An 18,819-nucleotide genomic window follows, 5' to 3' on the forward strand; every position below is an offset into this window, starting at 1 on the left:
TGAACATCATAAAGCAAAAACCAATTTTAAGGTTGAGGGTCACCACAACATGAGGAACTGTATTAAAGGATCACAGCACTAGGAAGACCGAGGACCACCGCCTACACATCCATTATCAAATACACTGGTAGAAACTTTGAAGTAAAAGAAAGAAAAAGAAAATAGGAGTGCCCTTTATTTTCCCTGTTTAAAATCAAACAGAGAACAAACACCAATTCTGTTGTACACTAACATCTCAAAGTACATCATTTATACAGAAGGACTAAGAACCAAACTCTGTTTACAGAGATCCAAACATGAGTGAGAGCACGCCCCCCACACGGCTTTCCGATGATTCTCAGGAGGAACCACTTCGTAATCAGTGGCACTGAACAAAGTTGCAGAATTCTTCACCAGGTACTTGAGGAAATCATGAGGATCTGAGAGTCTGCTGTATGCTCGAGTTCTCGCAGATTGTCCTGAGCACCCGTGTCCAGGTGCACGGAGCACCCCACTTACTGAGATTGTTTGCCTGGTGATCAAGCCCCAGTCATCCACAGCCATGGTGTCAACTTTCAGGAATCTTTAACTTCAACCCTGTCCATCAATTTTCCTCCATTTTCAAGAGTAGGATCTACTTGAGTCCTCTTCTCAGGAGGCTGAGGTGCCTGCTGGTACTGTCACCATCTCCATTTCCTAGAGTTTTCTGCCTGTCCCTTTATGTTGTCATGTCAGTTTTCCATTGTAGGTCAGATGTCTTCTTGAGAGCAAGCAGCCCTTCTCCTCTGATTGCCTTGCTCCTAATTGATTGGCCTTCAGGGTTCTCTGTTTGTGCACATTGGTGCCCAGGTATTTAAGAGCTCTGCTTTCTGGAACCCATTCATCCCAATTTCTGTTCCAACCAATGTGATGTATGAAATATTTCCCTTGCTTATCCTTTTGGCCTTTTATACACCTTTTGTTCATATAGAAGAGGTCCATGAAAACACAGCACTCACTCTCCCTCCTGGAATTTAGACTTTAGGTCTGCTCGGGTACCAAATTTATAAGTGATTCACCACCTCCTCCTCCCACCACCTCCTCCTCCCACCACCTGCAGCTGCTACCCTCCTACTGTCTACTGCATGCTACTTTCAAGGCTGCAACTATAATTTTTATTCCGTCAGCACTTCAGAGTATCCTCATACTTGTGTGACAGCTGTCATCAAGGGGACATGTCACCCCATACCATTTAGAAGAAAATGTCACTGGAATTGCTCCACTCTCAGATGTCTCAGCCTTGATTGCTATCTTATCACTTACGTAACTTCCACTACAACAAGAAAGTGCACCATCTTAACCGTGTGTAGGAACTAGTCACACGAGCATTGCCTCTGCGGATTCTCTACCCTCAGACGGGTCAGCCACAGTTGCATGGCTGGGTCATGAAACTAGCTCATCCTTGGTTCTTGGGTTTTAAACCGAACAAATTGAAAAACAGTCCACACGGTATTTATAATAACTTTATTTATATAATTGCCCAAACTGGAAGCAACCAGATGTTTTCCAATAAGTGAATGACTTTTTTAAAAAATGGTGTCTATATAATGCACTATTATCCAATGATAAAAAAATAAGTAAGTTGCCAAACTATGAAGATATGACAGAATAGAAACTTAAGCCCATATTACAACCATATTCAATGGCTTTCATCTTGATAAGAACAAAGCCAAAACAAACCACGGCCAAGAAATAATAACTGAGAAAAATTTGCTACCTCTAGGAGGTAAGGAGAGCCAAAAGCAAGGCCTTCCTCAAAGGCAGAGTGGGGATTTTATGTAGAAGGTCTGTAAATATTAATATAAGAGCACTATAAGAATGGACACTTCCCTGAGCATGCTCAGTTAAGGAGTAGATTCTTGACCATACTCAGTTTACAGTCATGCTTTAGGAAAGAATGAAGACAGACACATTGTGGTATTTGTGGCCTGGGGTCTTGTAGCAGATATGAAAAGAAAAAAACAGCAGACAGGAACCCATTGGGACATGCTCAGTTTGCATCCTAAAGGTAGCAAACATGCTCAGATTCATCACAATGACAGAAATGCCTCAAAGCTTATCTAACTTTGTTCAAAAAACTTCAGTTGAAATAAAGGAAATGACACTTCAGTGGTATATGAATATAGGAGTTTGCCTCTAAAAGTGTCTGCCCCAGTATTGGTAACAATACTGGGAAATAAAAGATGTCTGAAAAGCTATGTACTCTATGATCCAACTACGTGACATGATGGGCAAGACAAAATAGAGGGAGAAAGGAAGGGTCACTGGTTGCCAGGGGTTCTCTGGAGACAGAATCATGGATAATCAAACAGGATTTTTGAGGCAGTGAAACTGTTCGATGCTGTAGTGGTGAAAGATACATGTCTTTATAAAGTTGTCAAAATTTACAGAATTTGTTAAGTCAACTACTAAACAATAAATTTGCCATCATTTGTAACAAATTCCCATGTAGCATAAGAAGCTAATAGTCAAGAAAGCTGTGCAGGAGGGAACTGTGAAATATCTACTATCCATTTCTGTCAACCTAAAACTATTCTTTAAAAGTAAAATCTATTCATTAACAATAACATATCAAAAATACAACCCAGAAATTTTCTTTCTATGACTTACCACTCAATAAATTTTGCCACCACTATACTAAGCAATTATAATTAGAAATAGATTTGTGTTCAACCATTTTTTTCCTTGAGGTCCTATGCTTTGGGTGGTCCTTAAATTATCTTTAGGTAAAATAGAAATACAGTGATGTAAAATTAATTTTAAGAGCCAATGATAACCATAAGAGTTGGAGAACTACACAGATCCATCACTTCTGTGTTTCCTTATTAACAAAGAACACTGAGCCTTGCAGTGTACCAGATGACATGACGTGAACCAGACAGAAAAAGAAATCCTTCTCCCATGGGGCTTACATTCCAGCAACACATCCCCAAACACTTATACCTTCTGGACATTCAGAAAATAAAAATTCCATTTCTAAGTTGTATGAGACCACCACATAATAAAGAACTTTTGTAAATATCATTCTCTTGCTAATTAGAACTGTTCATTCAAATAAGATGATAAAGTAAAAGTGATATGGAAAGTTTAAATCCTGAAAACTGTAATTGTTGTTGTTTTCTTGTTTTAGTAGTCGAGGCTCTGACAGCTCAGAGTCCAATGACACTCAGACTTATCTTCTCAAGGTGACCTCTCAGGTATGATTAAAAGTTTAGCCTCAGTGTGGATATGTTAAGCAGGTACACTGATATTGTTACTAACAAGCAAGAAGAAGCTTTGTATGTTTATCATTACTGTATAGGAATAATGGTTCTTTCTTATTATGTGCATTACCTTTAAATCATAGAATTTTATTCCAACCCTTTTCCTTCATAGATGAAAATATTAACATCCAAGGGAGTGTAGTTAATTTAAAACTATCACACCACTTGTTAATGTCTGATATGGTGACCTGACATACATGACTTGTTTATAACCCAATATTCCTATGTTTAGTCACACAGTTATTCTTTCTAGTGTACTCATGCTGTATACTAGGCACACAGCCTGGGTGTTAGGAACAGAGCAGTGAAAACAGTGAGTCAAGAAACCTTTCCATGTGTCTTCTTAGATCCTAGTTTGGAGAGTGACATAATAAATAGGTAAAATACGTCTCAATAGATGAGAATAGATGCCTAAGGAAGCAATATGTCTATGGAACGGAGATGGCATTTTGCATGAGCTTACTAAAGAAAGAGATGACACTTAAGAAAGTGGGGGAATAAGCTTTTCACTGTGTGACAGACAACTGCAAAAACCCTAGCAATTTACCCAAGACTTTATTTTCATTCTTGAGATCTGAAAGTTGAAGCTACTAGACTTTGATAGGAATGATAGGGTCTCTGGTATTGTTTCAGACTTCAGATTTATTTCTATTAAATAACACATGTTTTCATTTCCTCCAGTCAGAGAGGACCCAATGTAAAAGTCCCATGACGACAGCCCCTAGTACGAAAAGAATAGGTGGACATATCAGCCCATTGACAGCCACACTTCCTCCAGCAATCATATATCTAATACAACCAGAACATATACATAGTCACTAACATTTCACTAGCCACAGCAAGTCACATAGCCAGGCATGCTCATCATCAACAAAATGGAGAGGGGTTGGGGGTTTAGCTCAGCGGTAGAGCGCTTGCCTAGCAAGCGCAAGGCCCCGGGTTCGGTCCCCAGCTCCGAAAAAAAGAAAAAACAAAAAACAAAAAATAAAATGGAGAGGTGTATTCCTCTTTCATGAGAGGCTCTACAGAGTTTCATAGCAAAGATATAGATGCATAATCTATTAGAGAGGACAAAACATTTGGATGCAGTGGTTCAGCATTCCACAGTTCAACTCTAGGCTACAACTATTAACGTCCTGTTAAATAAATGGTAAATTTATTAGTACTTGTCCCCTTTCCAAAATACCCAGAGTCTCATCCAGGCATGGTTATTGGGTCCCCCTTATCATGACTTTCACCAGGCCTAGACCAGAAGCTGTAAAATAAGGCAAGTTTTTAACGTACACCTACAGTAATGGAACAGAAATTATAATAGACTTACCATTAAAAAATGAAGAATGAGGAGTACATTAACAGTCATAGAACCAAAATAATTCTGAGTTTGCCTGCATGTGTGCTGGGCATTAAAACCAAAGCTCTGGACATGCTAGATAAGAACCACAAATTTTGATTGTGCAAATATGGAATAATCTCCTCTCCTGGGGATAGGGGATAGGAAGCAATTCTAAGCCCCAATTACTTTTTCCTAGCATCTCGTGTTTGCTTTGCTTACATCTAGTGTGCACAGTTGCAGTGAGTGGGAAGGAATGGGAAGTGAGTCTCAAATGTCTGTATTTATATTGACTTTGATATGTTCATCAAGTATAATTTAAAATACTCTTTTGCCAGGCAAAAAACAAGAAAAAGTACCTGAAAACAAAGAGGGAAAGAAATGCCATCCTAGCAAACCGCCAGAATGACATGGGAGAGGTAAATCTTGATTAAGGTAACAATTAAGAGTGTTTTAAATATGAATGCAAGAGAAGAGAGAGCCATATGTTCTCATAGAACTTTGGTCATATTATTTGCTGTTAACAGAACTCAAAAGATCCCTGACAGGTGAGAGAGGCAGGTCTTATTAAGATGCCATGTTAAATTTCATTTATATTTACTGTATTTTAACATTATTTGAGAATGCTTGCAAACACATGCATTATATTTAAAAAATTGAACAAACGAGGAAACCTAAAAGTGTATGAAGGAATGAGAGTAAATGATGCTGAGGGATGGGCTAAGTGGTAGCAAAGTGCATAGCAAACCTATTCTCTAGCAACTGGAAATACTGCTTGACAACGAACGAAGAGCAACCATTAACAGTAAAGGGTACATAGGAGATGAAACACAGTCTATTAAAACACTCCTATTCCACTCCTAGCTCAGTAAGACACAAATACTACTGCAGAATAGTGCAGCCAAGAAAATAGGTGCTACCTCTCCCATAGCTACCAGAGATATTTGCCTAGGAGGATCAAGGCATGGGTAATCTTGCCTCCAAATAACTAACTGTTGAAGCTAAGTGCAAGGTGCGCACAGAGAAAAGGACAAAGGATCCCGCTACTCAAACCCTAGTCTTTGGCTAGAAACTTTATCTTGGGTGCTGCACCACTCAGTACCTGGGCCCTGATCATTCTTGCCTTGGCTTGTACCATATCAATTGAGGTAAGGGAAAGGCACTTGAAGAAGTAAGGCTACTGGGCCAGACGTTGTTAGAAGAGTGTCATTGTCACCAGCCCCAGATCCAGAACCAAGACTCGGATCTTTTGCCTTGAGAGAAAACCAAGCAATACAACAGATAATATCCTAATCTCTTCCCAAAGAATTTACTTCATTTGCAACAGAAGATACAGAAAGTTAAAACTTAGGAAAACCTGTGCAGAAATTGGGCAGAGATTATTAGGTTGATTAGAAACATGCTCAAGTATATCCTGGCTACTTTTTATGAGAACTGGGGAGACAGCTGGGAGAAGCCCGGAAGAACTCAGAACAGACCTATACACCACTTCTAGACCTGCCCATTCAAAGGAGATTTTTAAAAAAAAAATCACCTGGAGAGCAAACTGTGACCCTGGGCAGGATTGAAGACATTACAGCAATGAGCCAAAAATTAGTGGGAGTTGGACAACTCCATGTAGTCAGAGAAAACCCCCATCATCCCAGTAAGCATTCTTAAACATCAAGCTATCTCTTCAACCTCATTAATTAATTTTTGATTTTTACTTTTTTTATTTCCACAGACAGTGGAAATAAAAGTAACTTTATTTTACAGACAATTGATTTGTCTGTAAAAGTAACTTTTATTTGCTTGATATAATTGTCATCTCAGAGACTTAGTGCTGAATAAACCCACCCTTTCTAGTTCTTTCTGAACTCTTGCTGGCTGGTTCAACTCAGCTGTTCTGGCAAGAACTCTTCTCCAAGCTGACTGATTCAATATGGCTTCTCTCAGATTCTCACTGAATTCCTACTTGGCCTCAAACTAACTCTGGCAATTTGTTCTAGTAGTCTATCTCCTTATTCTCTGGCTTCAACTGCCTCAGCTGACCTGCACTAAATTGCATGAACTCACAAATGAACTCAACTCCACTGCACTGATCCCCAATTCCCTGACTCTCCCTGCATGTCTTTCCTGTGCTGTTCTCCTAAGAGTTGGGTGTATCCTATCTCTATCAAATCTTTCTCTGATTTGTCATTTTCTCTGCCCCTCAATTAGACAACACTGGTTGGGATTAAAGGTGTATACTAAAGGATTCCAACCAGGGAGATTAAAAGTATGTAGTGGGTCTGCATTCTAGCCAGATCATACAGATCTAGGTCTTTAGATGTGATCCCTTACTAGAATAGCCATGTTGCTGCATTAAAATATTTTTGTGTTCTATTGTGTGTTGTTTTATAGTATTTGTCTTGTTTTGTTGTGAGAAGGTTTCAATTCTGTTACCCAGGCTGCACTCAGAGCTCTAGGATCATAGATGCCAGCATTAACTCTATTTTATAATCTAGTGTTACTGAACTATATACACTGCAAGCTGTCAAACTGCTTTTAATTATCATTCCTTTCCTCTTATCTTTTCTTTTAGAAAAGTCTTTATAATGTTAGGCCAAAAAAAGCTTGGGAATGTCAAAAATGTTTTAGGTCACAATGATTTGTAGATTATTCAAGGTTCACAGTCAAAAGTCCAGTATGTCTCTTAGGCCAGTCCAGATTTGTACTTCTTCTTGAAAGAGAAAGTGATATGTTTATGGTTTCCATTATTTTAGAGGTCTTTATAAAGCTCAAGAAAATATTTTTATATTATCTTTTATATATAAGCACAGTTCTGAAATTTGTTGATAGATTTTTCACACAAATATATATATATATATAAATTTATTTCATACTCTCAGCTTCTAATTTAAGTAATTCTAACTTAACATTTTTTCTCTTTTTCATGATACATGAGTTTTGTGTAAGGAAAAAAAACTCTTTAGTAATGAAAAACTATTGACTTTTTCCTGATATTTATTGTTGCAGGAGAGTAATGTTAAGAACACCAGAAGTTTGGATTTATGAGACAATTTGCCCATTTTCAAACTATAAAAATAAGAAATGTTTGTAAAAACCTATCATATCATAATCATATCAGAAACATATCTCAGTTTCATGTTTATAATATGTCATGTTTTTTTTCTTATTCTCTGTTTCATCAGGTTTATGGTAAAGAACATTTACTCCAAAGACACGAAGAATCAAATTCTGATGGGAAAGGTAAACTTCTGTTTTACCTTCTCACAACAACACTCATTTTATGCCCTAACTTTGAGACTGCCACTGTGCTTGGTGTCAAAGATACAAAGATGTATATAAGGGCCACCAAGATGGCTCAGCAAACACAGGTGCTTGGCACACATGCCTTGTAACCTGAGTTTGATCCCTAGGACTCAGGTGAAGTAGAAGGAGAAAACCAATTACACAAAGTTATCCTCTGACCTCCACACACTCAGTAGCATGTACTGCCTCCATATTTACACATCAAGTATGAATACATGACACAATAATAATAAAAAGTAAATGTATTTTTATAAAAAATATTTAAAAAAGAAAGATACCAATTCTTCCTTTCAGGAGCATATCTCTTTTCTCTTTCTTTTATTAATTATTTATTGCATTCCAAATGCTGCTACACTCCCCACTCCCTCTCACAGAGTTCTTCCCTCCATTCCACCCTCCTCCACCTCTGAGCAGGTGCCCCCCACCCTGGGGCATAAAGCCTCTATAGGATTAGGCCCATCCTCTCCCACTTAGACCAGACAAGGCAGCCCTCTGCTACATATGTGCCAGGGCCCTGGATTAACCCTGTATGCTCTTTGGTTGGTGGCTGAGTCTCAGAGCCCCCATGGGTCCAGTTTAGCTGACACTGCTGATCTGCCTATGGGGTTGCCATCTCTTTCCGCTTCTTCAGTCCTCACCCTAACTCTTCCATAGGAGTCCCTGACCTCCGTCCCACACTTGGCTGTCTCAGTCAGCTGCTGGGTAGAGGCTCTCAGAGGACAACCATGCCAGGATCCCATCTGCAAGTACAACATAGCATCAGTAATAGTGTGAGTGACTGGTTCCTGCCCATGGGATGGATCCCAAACTGAGCCTGTCTCTGGTTGGCCATTCCTTCAGTCTCTGCTCCATTTTTGTTTCTGCTTATCTTTTAGACAGGAGTAATTTGGGGTCAGAAGTTTTGTAGGTGGGTTAGTGTCCCCACGCCTCCACTGGGAGTCCTGTCTGGCTACTGGAGGTGATCTCTTCAGCTTCCGTATCACCTCTTCTCAGCTAAGGTCGCCAACATTGAGTCCTAAGAGCCTCCCTTATTCTGGATCTCTAGGGCTCTCTGGAGGTTCCCCTGCCCCCTCCCAGTAGCTGCATATTTCCATTCATACTCCTGGAACTATGGGCCTCTCTCATCTCTCTCCATACCTGACCCAACCCCACACCATTCCCCTCCACCCCCCCACCATCCAATTCCCTCCTTCCCTCTGCCTTCGATGACTGTTTTGTTCCCTCTTCTAAGTGAAATTCAAGCATCCTCACTTGGGTCTTCCTTCTTGTTTAACTTCTCTGGGTCTAAGGGTTGTATCATGGGTATTCTGTACTTTTTGGGTAATATTCACTTGTCAGTGACTACATGCTATGCATGTCCTTTTGGGTCTGAATTATCTCATTCGGTATATCTTCTAGTTCCATCCATTTGCCTACAAAATTCATGATGTTCTTGTTTTTAATAGCTGAACAGTATCTCATTGTGTAAGTGAACCACATTTTCTGTATCCATTCTTTGGGTGAGGGACGTCTGGGTTGCTTCCAGTTTCTGACTATTATGAATGAGGCTGCTATGAACATAATGAAGCATGTGTCCCTGTGGTGTGGTAGAGCATCTTTTTGTTATATGCCAGGAGTGGTAAAGCTGGGTCTTCAGGTAGTTATTTCCAGTCTTCTGAGAAACCACCAGATTGATTTTCAGAATGGTTGTACAAGTTTGCAATCTTACCAAATCCTCTCCAGCATGTTCTGTCACTTGAGTTTTTGATTTTAGCCAATCTTATTGGTGTAAGATAGAACTTCAGAGTTGTTTTAATTTGCATTTTCCTGGCGATTAAGAGCTTTGAACATTTCTTTAAGTGCTTCTTGTCCATTCAAGATTCCTCTATTGAGAATCATCTGTTTAACTCTGTACCCCATTTTTAATTGGGTTATATTTTTTGGAGTCTAACTTCTTGAATACTTTAAATATTTTTGAGATTAACCCTCTGTTGGAGGGTTAATGCAGATCTTTTCCCAATCTGTAGACTGCTGTTTTGTCCTATTGATAGTATCCTTTGCCTTACAGAAGCTTTTAAGTTTAAAGAGGTCCCACTTATCAATTGTTGATCTTAGAACCTGAGCCATTGGTATTCTATTCAGGAAATTTTCTCCTGTGCCAACGTATTTAAGGCTATTTCCCACTTTTTCTTCTATTAGGTTCATTGTATCTGGTATTATGTTGAATACTTTGATCCACTTAGACTTAAGCTATGGGCAGGGTGATAAATATAGATCAATTTGCATCCTCTACCTGCAGACCAACCATTAGACCAGCACCATTTGTTGAAGATGCTTTTCCCATTGTATGGTTTTGGCTTCTTTGTCAAAAATTAAGTGTCCGTAGCTGTGTGGGTTTATTTCTGGGTCTTTGAATCGATTCCAATGATCAACCTCTCTGTCTCTGTACCAGTACCATATGGTTTCTATCGCTATTGCTCGGTAGCTTGAGGAAAGGGATGGAGATGCCTCCAGAGGTTCTTTTATTGTTCATAATTATTTTCACTATCCTGGGCTTTGTGTTTTTCCACATGAAGTTAAAAATTGTTCTTTCAAGATCTGTAAAAAAAACATTGTGTTGGAATTTTGATGGGAATTGAATCTGTAGATTGCTTTTGGTAAGATGGCCATTTTCACTATGTTAATCCTACCAATCCATGAACATGGGAGATCTTTCCGTCTTCTGATATCTTCTCTAATTTCTTTCTTCAGGGGCTTGAAGTTCTTATCATACAGGTCTTTTATTTGCTTGGTTAGAGTTACACCAAGATATTTTATATTATTTGTGACTATTGTGAAAGTTGTTTCCCTATTTTATTTCTCAGTCCATTTATCATTTGTATAAACTAGGGCTACTGATTTTTAATTTGACTTAATTTTATATCCAGCCATTTTGCTGAAGTTGTTTATCAGCAGTAAAAGTTCTCTGGTGAGAAACTTGAAGCAATCCCACTAAAATCAGGGACTAGACAAGGCTGCCTATTTTCTCCCTACTTATTCAATATAGTTCTTGAAGTCCTAGCCAGAGCAATCAGACAACAAAAGGAGATCAAAGGGATACAGATTGGAAAGGAAGAGGTCAAAATATCACTATTTGCATATGATATGATAGTATACTTAAGTGATCCCAAAAGTTCCACCAGAGAACTACTAAACTGATAAACAACTTCAGCAAAGTGGCTGGATATAAAATTAACTCAAACAAATCAGTAGCCTTCCTCTACTCAAAGGATAAACAGGCTGAGAAAGAAATTAGGGAAACGACACCTTTCACAGTAGTTAGAGGAATTAGAGAAAGGATTGAAAGAACTGAAGGGGCTTGCACCACCATAAGAGCAACAATGCCAACCAACCAGAGCTTCCAGAGACTAAACCACTACCCAAAGACTATACATGGACTGACCCTGGGCTCTAGCTGCATATGTAGCAGAGGATGGCCTTGTTGGGCACCAATGGGAGGAGAAGCCCTTGGGCCTGCCAAAGTTGGACCCCCAGTGTAGGGGAAGGGTGGGGGAATGGGGCGGGAACACTGTTAGAGAAGGGGCGGGGGAGGGGATGGGGGTTCATGTCCAGGAAACCGGGAAGGGGAATAACATTTGAAATGTAAATTTTAAAAAATCCAATTAAAAAAGTTATGGAAAAAAAGTTCTCTGGTAGAATTATATATAATATCATATCATCTGCAAATAGTGATACTTTGATTTTTCCCTTTCCAGTTTGTATTCCCTTGATCTCCTTTAGTTGTCTTAGTGCTCTGGTTAGAACTTCGAGTACTATATGGAATAAGTAGGGAGAGAGTGGGCAGCCTTGTCTAGTCCCTGATTTTAGTGGGATTGCTTCAAATTTCTCTCCATTTGATTTGATGCTGGCTATTGGCTTGATGTATATTGCTTTTATTATGCTTAAGTATGTGCCTTGAATTCCTGATCTCTTCAAGACTTTTAACATGAAGGGGTATTGGATTGTTGAAGGTGTTCAGCATCTAATGAGATGATCATGTGATTTTTTTCCTTTGAGTTTGTTTATATAGTGGATTACATTGATAAATTTTCATATATTGAACAATCCTTGCATTCCTGAGATGAAGCCTACTTGATCATGGCGAAGGATGGTTTTGATTTGGTTTGTGAGAATTTTATTAAGCTTTTTTCATCAATGTTCATAAGTTGTCTATCTTTGTTGAGTCTTTGTGTGGGTTAGGTATCAGGGTAACTGGGGCCTCTTAGAAGGAATTAAGTAGTGTTCCTTCTGTTTCTATTTTGTGAAACAGTTTAAGGAGTAAACTGTTTACTCTACTGTGAAGGTCTGGTAAAATTCTGCCCTGGGCTTTTATTTGGTTGGGAGGTTTTTAATGACTGCTTCTATTTAATTAGGGGTTATGGGACAATTTAGATCATTTACCTGATCTTGATTTAGCTTTGGTTTATGATATCTGCCTAGAAAATCATCCATTTTGTTTAGATTTTCCAGTTTTGTTGAGTATAGGCTTTTGAAATAAGACCTAATGATTTGTTTTAATTTCCTCAGTTTCTATCCCCCTTTTCATTTTTGATTTTGTTAATTTGGATACTATCTCTGTGTCTTTTACTTTAGCTAAGGATCTGTCTACTTGTTGATTTTCTCAAAGAATCAACTCTTACTATTGTTATTTTTATTGTTCTCTTTGTTTCTAATTGGTTGATTTCAGCCCTTAGTTTGACTATTTCCTGCCATCTAATGTTCTTGGGTGTCTTTGCCTCTTTTTTTTTTTTCTAGAGCTTTCCGGTGTGCTGTTAAGTTGCTAGTATGAGATCTCTCCAATTTCTTTATGAAGGCACTTAGTGCTTTGAATTTTCCTCTTACCACTGCTTTCATTGTGTCCCATAAGTTTGGGTATACACTGTGCCTTCGTTTTCATTGAGTTCTACAAAGTCTTTAATTTCTTCCTTTATCTCTTCCCTGACAAAGTTATCATTGAGTAGACTTATTCAATGAGTCCATGAGTATGTGGGCTGTCTTTTGTTTCTCTTGTTGTTGAAGTCCAGCTTTGGTCTGTTGTGACCTGATAGAATGCAAGTGGTTATTTCAACCTTCTTATATCTGTTGAGGCTTGTTTTATGTCCAATTATACAGTTATTTTTGGAAAAGGTACCATGAGGTGGTAAGAAGAAGGTATATTCTTTTGGGAAATGTTTTGTAGACATCTGTTAAATCCATTTGGTTCATAACTTCTGTTAGTTTCATTGTGTCTTTGGTTGGTTTCTGTTTCAATGACTTGTCCTTTGGTCAGATTGGGGTGTTAAAGTCTCCCACTATTATTGTGTGGAGTCCAATGTGTGTTTTGAGCTTTAGTAAAGTTTCTTGTATAAATATGGGTACTTTTGCATTTGGGGCATAGATGTTCAGAATTGGGACTTCATCTTGATGGATGTTTCCTTTGATGAATATGAAGTATCCTTCCCATCTCTTTTGATTAAACTTTTGGTTGGAAGTCTATTTTATTAGATATTAGAATGGCTATTCCAGCTTGTTTCCTGGGACTATTTGCTTGGAAAACCTTTTTCTAGCCCTTTATTCTAAAGTAGTATCTATCTTTGTTGCTGAAATGTGTTTCTTTTTTTTTTTTTATTAACTTGAGTATTTCTTATTTACATTTCGAATGTTATTCCTTTTCCCGGTTTCCGGACCAACATCCCCCAACCCCTCCCCCTCCCCTTCTTTATGGGTGTTCCCCTCCCCATCCTCCCCCCATTACCACCCTCCCTCCAACAATCACGTTCACTGGGGGTTCAGTCTTGGCAGGACCAAGGGCTTCCCCTTCCACTGGTGATCTTACTAGAATATTCATTCTACCTAGAGGTCAGAGTCCAGGGTCAGTCCATGTATAGTCTTTAGGTAGTGGCTTAGTCCCTGGAAGCTCTGGTTGCTTGGCATTGTTGTACATATGGGGTCTCGAGCCCCTTCAAGCTCTTCCAATCCTTTCTCTGATTCCTTCAACGGGGGTCCCGTTCTCAGTTCAGTGGTTTGCTGCTGGCATTCGCCTCTGTATTTGCTGTATTCTGGCTGTGTCTCTCAGGAGAGATCTACATCCGGTTCCTGTCAGCCTGCACTTCTTTGCTTCATCCATCTTGTCTAATTGGGTGGCTGTATATGTATGGGCCACATGTGGGGCAGGCTCTGAATGGGTGTTCCTTCAGTCTCTGTTTTAATCTTTGCCTCTCTATTCCCTGCCAAGGGTATTCTTGTTCCCCTTTTAAAGAAGGAGTGAAGCATTCACATTTTGATCATCCGTCTTGAGTTTCATGTGTTCTGTGCATCTAGGGTAATTCAAGCATTTGAGCTAATAGCCACTTATCAATGAGTGCATACCATGTGTGTTTTTCTGTGATTGGGTTACCTCACTCAGGATGATATTTTTCAGTTCCCTTCATTTGCCTATGAATTTCATAAAGGCATTGTTTTTGATAGCTGAGTAATATTCCATTGTGTAGATGTACCACATTTTCTGTATCCATTCCTCTGTTGAAGGGCATCTGGGTTCTTTCCAGTTTCTGGCTATTATAAATAAGGCTGCGATGAACATAGTGGAGCACGTGACTTTTTTATATGTTGGGGCATCTTTTGGGTATATGCCCAAGAGAGATATAGCTGTGTCCTCAGGTAGTTCAATGTCCAATTTTCTGATGAACCTCCAGACTGATTTCCAGAATGGTTGTACCAGTCTGCAATCCCACCAACAATGGAGGAGTGTTCCTTTTTCTCCACATCCTCGCCAGCATCTGCTGTCACCTGAGTTTTTGATCTTAGCCATTGTCACTGGTGTGAGGTGAAATCTCAGGGTTGTTTTGATTTGCATTTCCCTTATGACTAAGGATGTTGAACATTTCTTTAGGTGTTTCTCAGCCATTCAGCATTCCTCAGCTGTGAATTCTTTGTTTAGCTCTGAACCCCATTTTTAATAGGGTTATTTGTCTCCCTGGGGTCTAACTTCTTGAGTTCTTTGTATATTTTGGATATAAGCCCTCTATCTGTTTTAGGATTGGTAAAATGGCTGTTGGTTGCCGTTTTGTCCTAACCACTGTGTCCTTTGTCTTACAGAAGCTTTGCAGTTTTATGAGATCCCATTTGTCGATTCTTGATCTTAGAGCGTAAGCCATTGGTGTTTTGTTCAGGAAATTTTTTCCAGTGCCCATGTGTTTGAGATGCTTCCCCACTTTTTCTTCTTTTAGTTTGAGTGTATCTGGTTTGATGTGGAGGTCCTTGATCCACTTGGACTTAAGCTTTGTACAGGGTGATAAGCATGGATCGATCTGCATTCTTCTACATGTTGACCTCCAGTTGAACCAGCACCATTTGCTGAAAATGCTATCTTTGTTCCATTGGATGGTTTTGACTCCTTTATCAAAAATCAAGTGACCATAGGTGTGTGGGTTCATTTCTGGGTTGAAGTGTGTTTCTTACATGCAGAAGAATGATGGATCTTTTTTACATATCCAGGCTGTTAGCCTGTGTCTTTTTATTAGTGAATTAAGTCCATTGATGTTGAGAGATATTAATGACCAGTGATTGTTAACTCCTATTATTTTATTTTTTGGAGGTAATACTATATATGTGTGATTCTCTTCTTTTGAATTTGTTATTAGATGTTCAATTTTCTGTGTTTTCTTGGGTGTAGTTACACTCCTTGTATTGGAGTTTTCCTTCTAGTATCCTCTGTAATTAGCTGGATTAGTAATCAGATACTATTTAAATTTAGTTTTGTCATCCAATATCTTGGTTTCTCCATCTATTGTGATTGAGAATTTTGCTGGGTATAGTAGTCCAGGCTGGCATCTGTGGTCTCTTTAGGTCTGCCAAACATCTACTGAGGGTCTTCTGAATTTTAGAGTCTCTGTTGAAAAGTTATGTGTAAATCTGATAGGTCTGCCTTTAAATGTTACATGGCCTTTTTCTCCTGCAGCTTTTAAAGTCATTCTTGGTTCTGTATATTTGCTGTTTTGATTATTATGTGGTAGGAGTTTCTAGTCTAATCAATTTGGTGTTTTGAATGCTTCTTTTACGTTTATGTCTATTCCTTTCTTTAGGTTAGGGAAGTTTTCTTCTGTGACTGTTGAAGATGTTTTCTGGCCCTTTGAATTGGGAATCTTCTCCCTTTTCTCTTCCTATTATTATTCTTAAGTTTGTCCTCTTATGTCCCAAATTACTTGGATGTTTTGGGTTAGGAACTTTTTATTCTTGGCATTTTGACTGATATGCCAGTTCCTTCTATGAGATCTTCTACCCCTGAGATTCTCTTTTCCATCTCTTGTATTCTGTTGGTGATGCTTGCACTCATAGACCCTGTTCTCTTTCCTAGGTTTTTCATTTCCAGGGCTGCCTCCATTTGTGCTTTTTTTTTTAAGATTTATTTATTTGTTTGTTTGTTATCTATAAGTACACTGTACCTCTCTTCAAACACACCAGAAGAGGGCATCAGATCTCATTACGGATGGTTGTGAGCCAACATGTGGTGTCTGGGATTTGAACTCAGGATCTCTGGAAGAGCAGTTAATGTTCTTAACAACTGAGCCATCTCTCCAGCCCCATTTGTGCTTTCTTTATTGCTTCTATTACCATTTTTAGGTCTTGGGCTATTTTTTTCAATTCCTTCACCTGTTTGATTATATTTTTCTGTATTTCTTTAAGGGAATTATTTATTTATATCCTCTTAAACCTCTATCATCATGAGGTGGGATTTAAGGTTGGAATCTTGCTGTTCAGGTGTGTTAGAATATCCAGGGCTTGCTGTAGTAAGAGAGCTGGATTCTGGTGGTGCCGTATTGCATTGATTTCTGTTAGTTATGCTCTTTCACATGCCTTCAGCCATCTGGTTGTCTCTGGTGTTAACTGGCCTGGGTGTCTGGGGTTGTGGCAGGTCTCCCAGGAGGCAGGTAGAGCTGTGTGTCCCAGGTTAGAACAGGCCTCTTGGGAGACAGAGAGAGCTGTGGAGTGGAGGTGGGTGGGGGCAGATGCCTCAATTTGTTGTGTGTGCAAGTGGAAGTGTGGATTGGGAGAAAGATGGGGCTCTGACAGGGCAGAATGGAGCCCAAGTCTGTTGGGCTCTGGGGAGTTCCAGTAGGCATGAGGATTAGGTCTGTAGTCTCACCTGTGTCTCTAGTTAGAAGAGGGCTCCTGGGAGACAAGCAGTGCTGGGGGAAGGGGAGCAGGCCAGAGCTCATCTTTTAACAGGTGAAGAAAAGCAAGTAAGCAGGCACTGTGTTGCAGGTGACAGTGTGAACCATGTCCTCGGGGAGCAGTGACTAAAGTAGTCAATTACCCACATATGTGAGGCACACTCTTAGGGTTTGGAGGGTTATCATCAAATAGAATATGGGGGTTTAATGTTTTTAAAACTGACTCCTCTTATTTATAACTTTATTAAGTATGTTCCCAGGAAAGAAATTAAATTTGCAACATTAATTTCCTGCTTCTGCAAAGAGCCATCTGATATGTCCTAACTGACCTAACATTGCTGATATTTAACTTTTACTACTTTATCCTGAAAGTTCCCTTAAGAAAAGTCATACAATGTAAACTAAATATATAGATATAAGCATATAGATATGTACTTTATACAATGTATGTCGATCATGTGATATTTATGAAAATAATTATTTAATTATATGTATAAGTGTGCTAATTTATGATACATTTATATCAACACTAGCCCCCAGAAAGGATTTAAGGTAACTAATTAAAATGTATATGAACATGAGTGTAAAACAGGAAAATAGGGAACTAAACCCAGAAAGATAAAGTCCATACCAAGAACAGGAAGCACTCTATTATAACTAAAATGCATTTCACTAGAACCATAAATTAGCCATTCTGATACTGATCACCAAGGAGTGCAGAAACCGTTTTCATATAACTTTTGTTTAAAATGTCAGAAATTAGGACTAAAGGTAAACATAAAGGGGGTTGGGAAGACATTGTTTTCCAGCATGGCACATTTGCTGCACAAGCTTGAGCACCTGAGCTGAGATTGTCAGAACCATGGGAAGCAGAGGCAGGACCACACGTCTGTGAGTACAGCATGCCTAGGTAGGGTAGGAGAAGGAGACCAGAGACTCTGCATAAGCTTGCAAGTCAGCTGGTGACTCTGTCCACCACACATGTGCATGCCCACATACATGTGCACACAGACTAACACACAAGGAGTTTTAAAAATATAAAGAAAGTAAAAATAACACTTTTTAATTTTTCTGTCTGCACACAGACTTCACATGTTAATGAATGATATAATTGTGTTATTTTTCATGGTTTTTTCATTTAAAATTAGAGTATTTTATAAACATTTTGACATGTGAATCAATGGCAGCAAAATATTTTACTTTAGAAAAAAACTTAATTTGTACAGGTAGGCCCACTGTTTAGCATTTTTCTAACTTTCCTTTATTGCAAACAACATGAAAATATATCCAATTGTATATATACTTGTTTCTTTCTAATAAATTCCTAGAGAAGCAATTCTTGTTCCAAAGGTATAAATACTTGAAATACAACAAACGTATAATATTTGAAGTTGTCATGTTAATTTCATTGAAATTGACACAGTATTTACACTTTTTGTTTTGAAAGGAGAGACTGTTTGAACTATGAATAACCACCCCCATTTGTTATGACCTTTACCGTCCTCTCCAGACCCCAGTGTGATTGCACCAGATGTTTACATGGCTCACTGCTTCAGAAGATCATCGCCCAGCCGAAGCTTGGGTGAGTAGACGGCTCAGAAGTGCGGTCCCCTGAATCTGAGTATGTGCAGTAACGATCATCCTTATCTGTTAAAGAATAAGATGGTCATAAAAAGAGATAAAAGAGGGAGATAAAATTATGCTTGTGGTACTGAATATATATTACTCTCAGCACCTACCCTCT

The 18,819-nt window shown here is 38.9% G+C and overlaps 1 protein-coding gene across 16 annotated transcripts in view; it reads left to right on the forward strand.

Moving 5' to 3' along the window:
* Positions 1-18,819, forward strand: part of Agbl3 (AGBL carboxypeptidase 3) — an 82,849-nt gene that overhangs the window by 40,780 nt on the left and 23,250 nt on the right. For 8 of the 16 annotated variants that reach the window (XM_017592971.3, XM_063286921.1, XM_039108622.2 and 5 more), the window contains 4 exons: positions 3,149-3,215; positions 4,950-5,030; positions 7,785-7,842; positions 18,586-18,657. In XM_017592971.3, coding sequence (XP_017448460.1) covers positions 3,149-3,215; positions 4,950-5,030; positions 7,785-7,842; positions 18,586-18,657 — 278 coding nt within the window. Of the gene's footprint in view, positions 1-286; positions 397-3,148; positions 3,217-4,949; positions 5,047-7,784; positions 7,843-18,522; positions 18,658-18,819 lie in introns of those variants that run through there. The other 8 variants (XR_010066130.1, XR_005503510.2, XM_039108626.2 and 5 more) reach the window with 8 other exon arrangements.

This window comes from Rattus norvegicus, chromosome 4 (assembly GCF_036323735.1).
Source record: "Rattus norvegicus strain BN/NHsdMcwi chromosome 4, GRCr8, whole genome shotgun sequence".
NCBI lineage: Eukaryota > Metazoa > Chordata > Mammalia > Rodentia > Muridae > Rattus > Rattus norvegicus.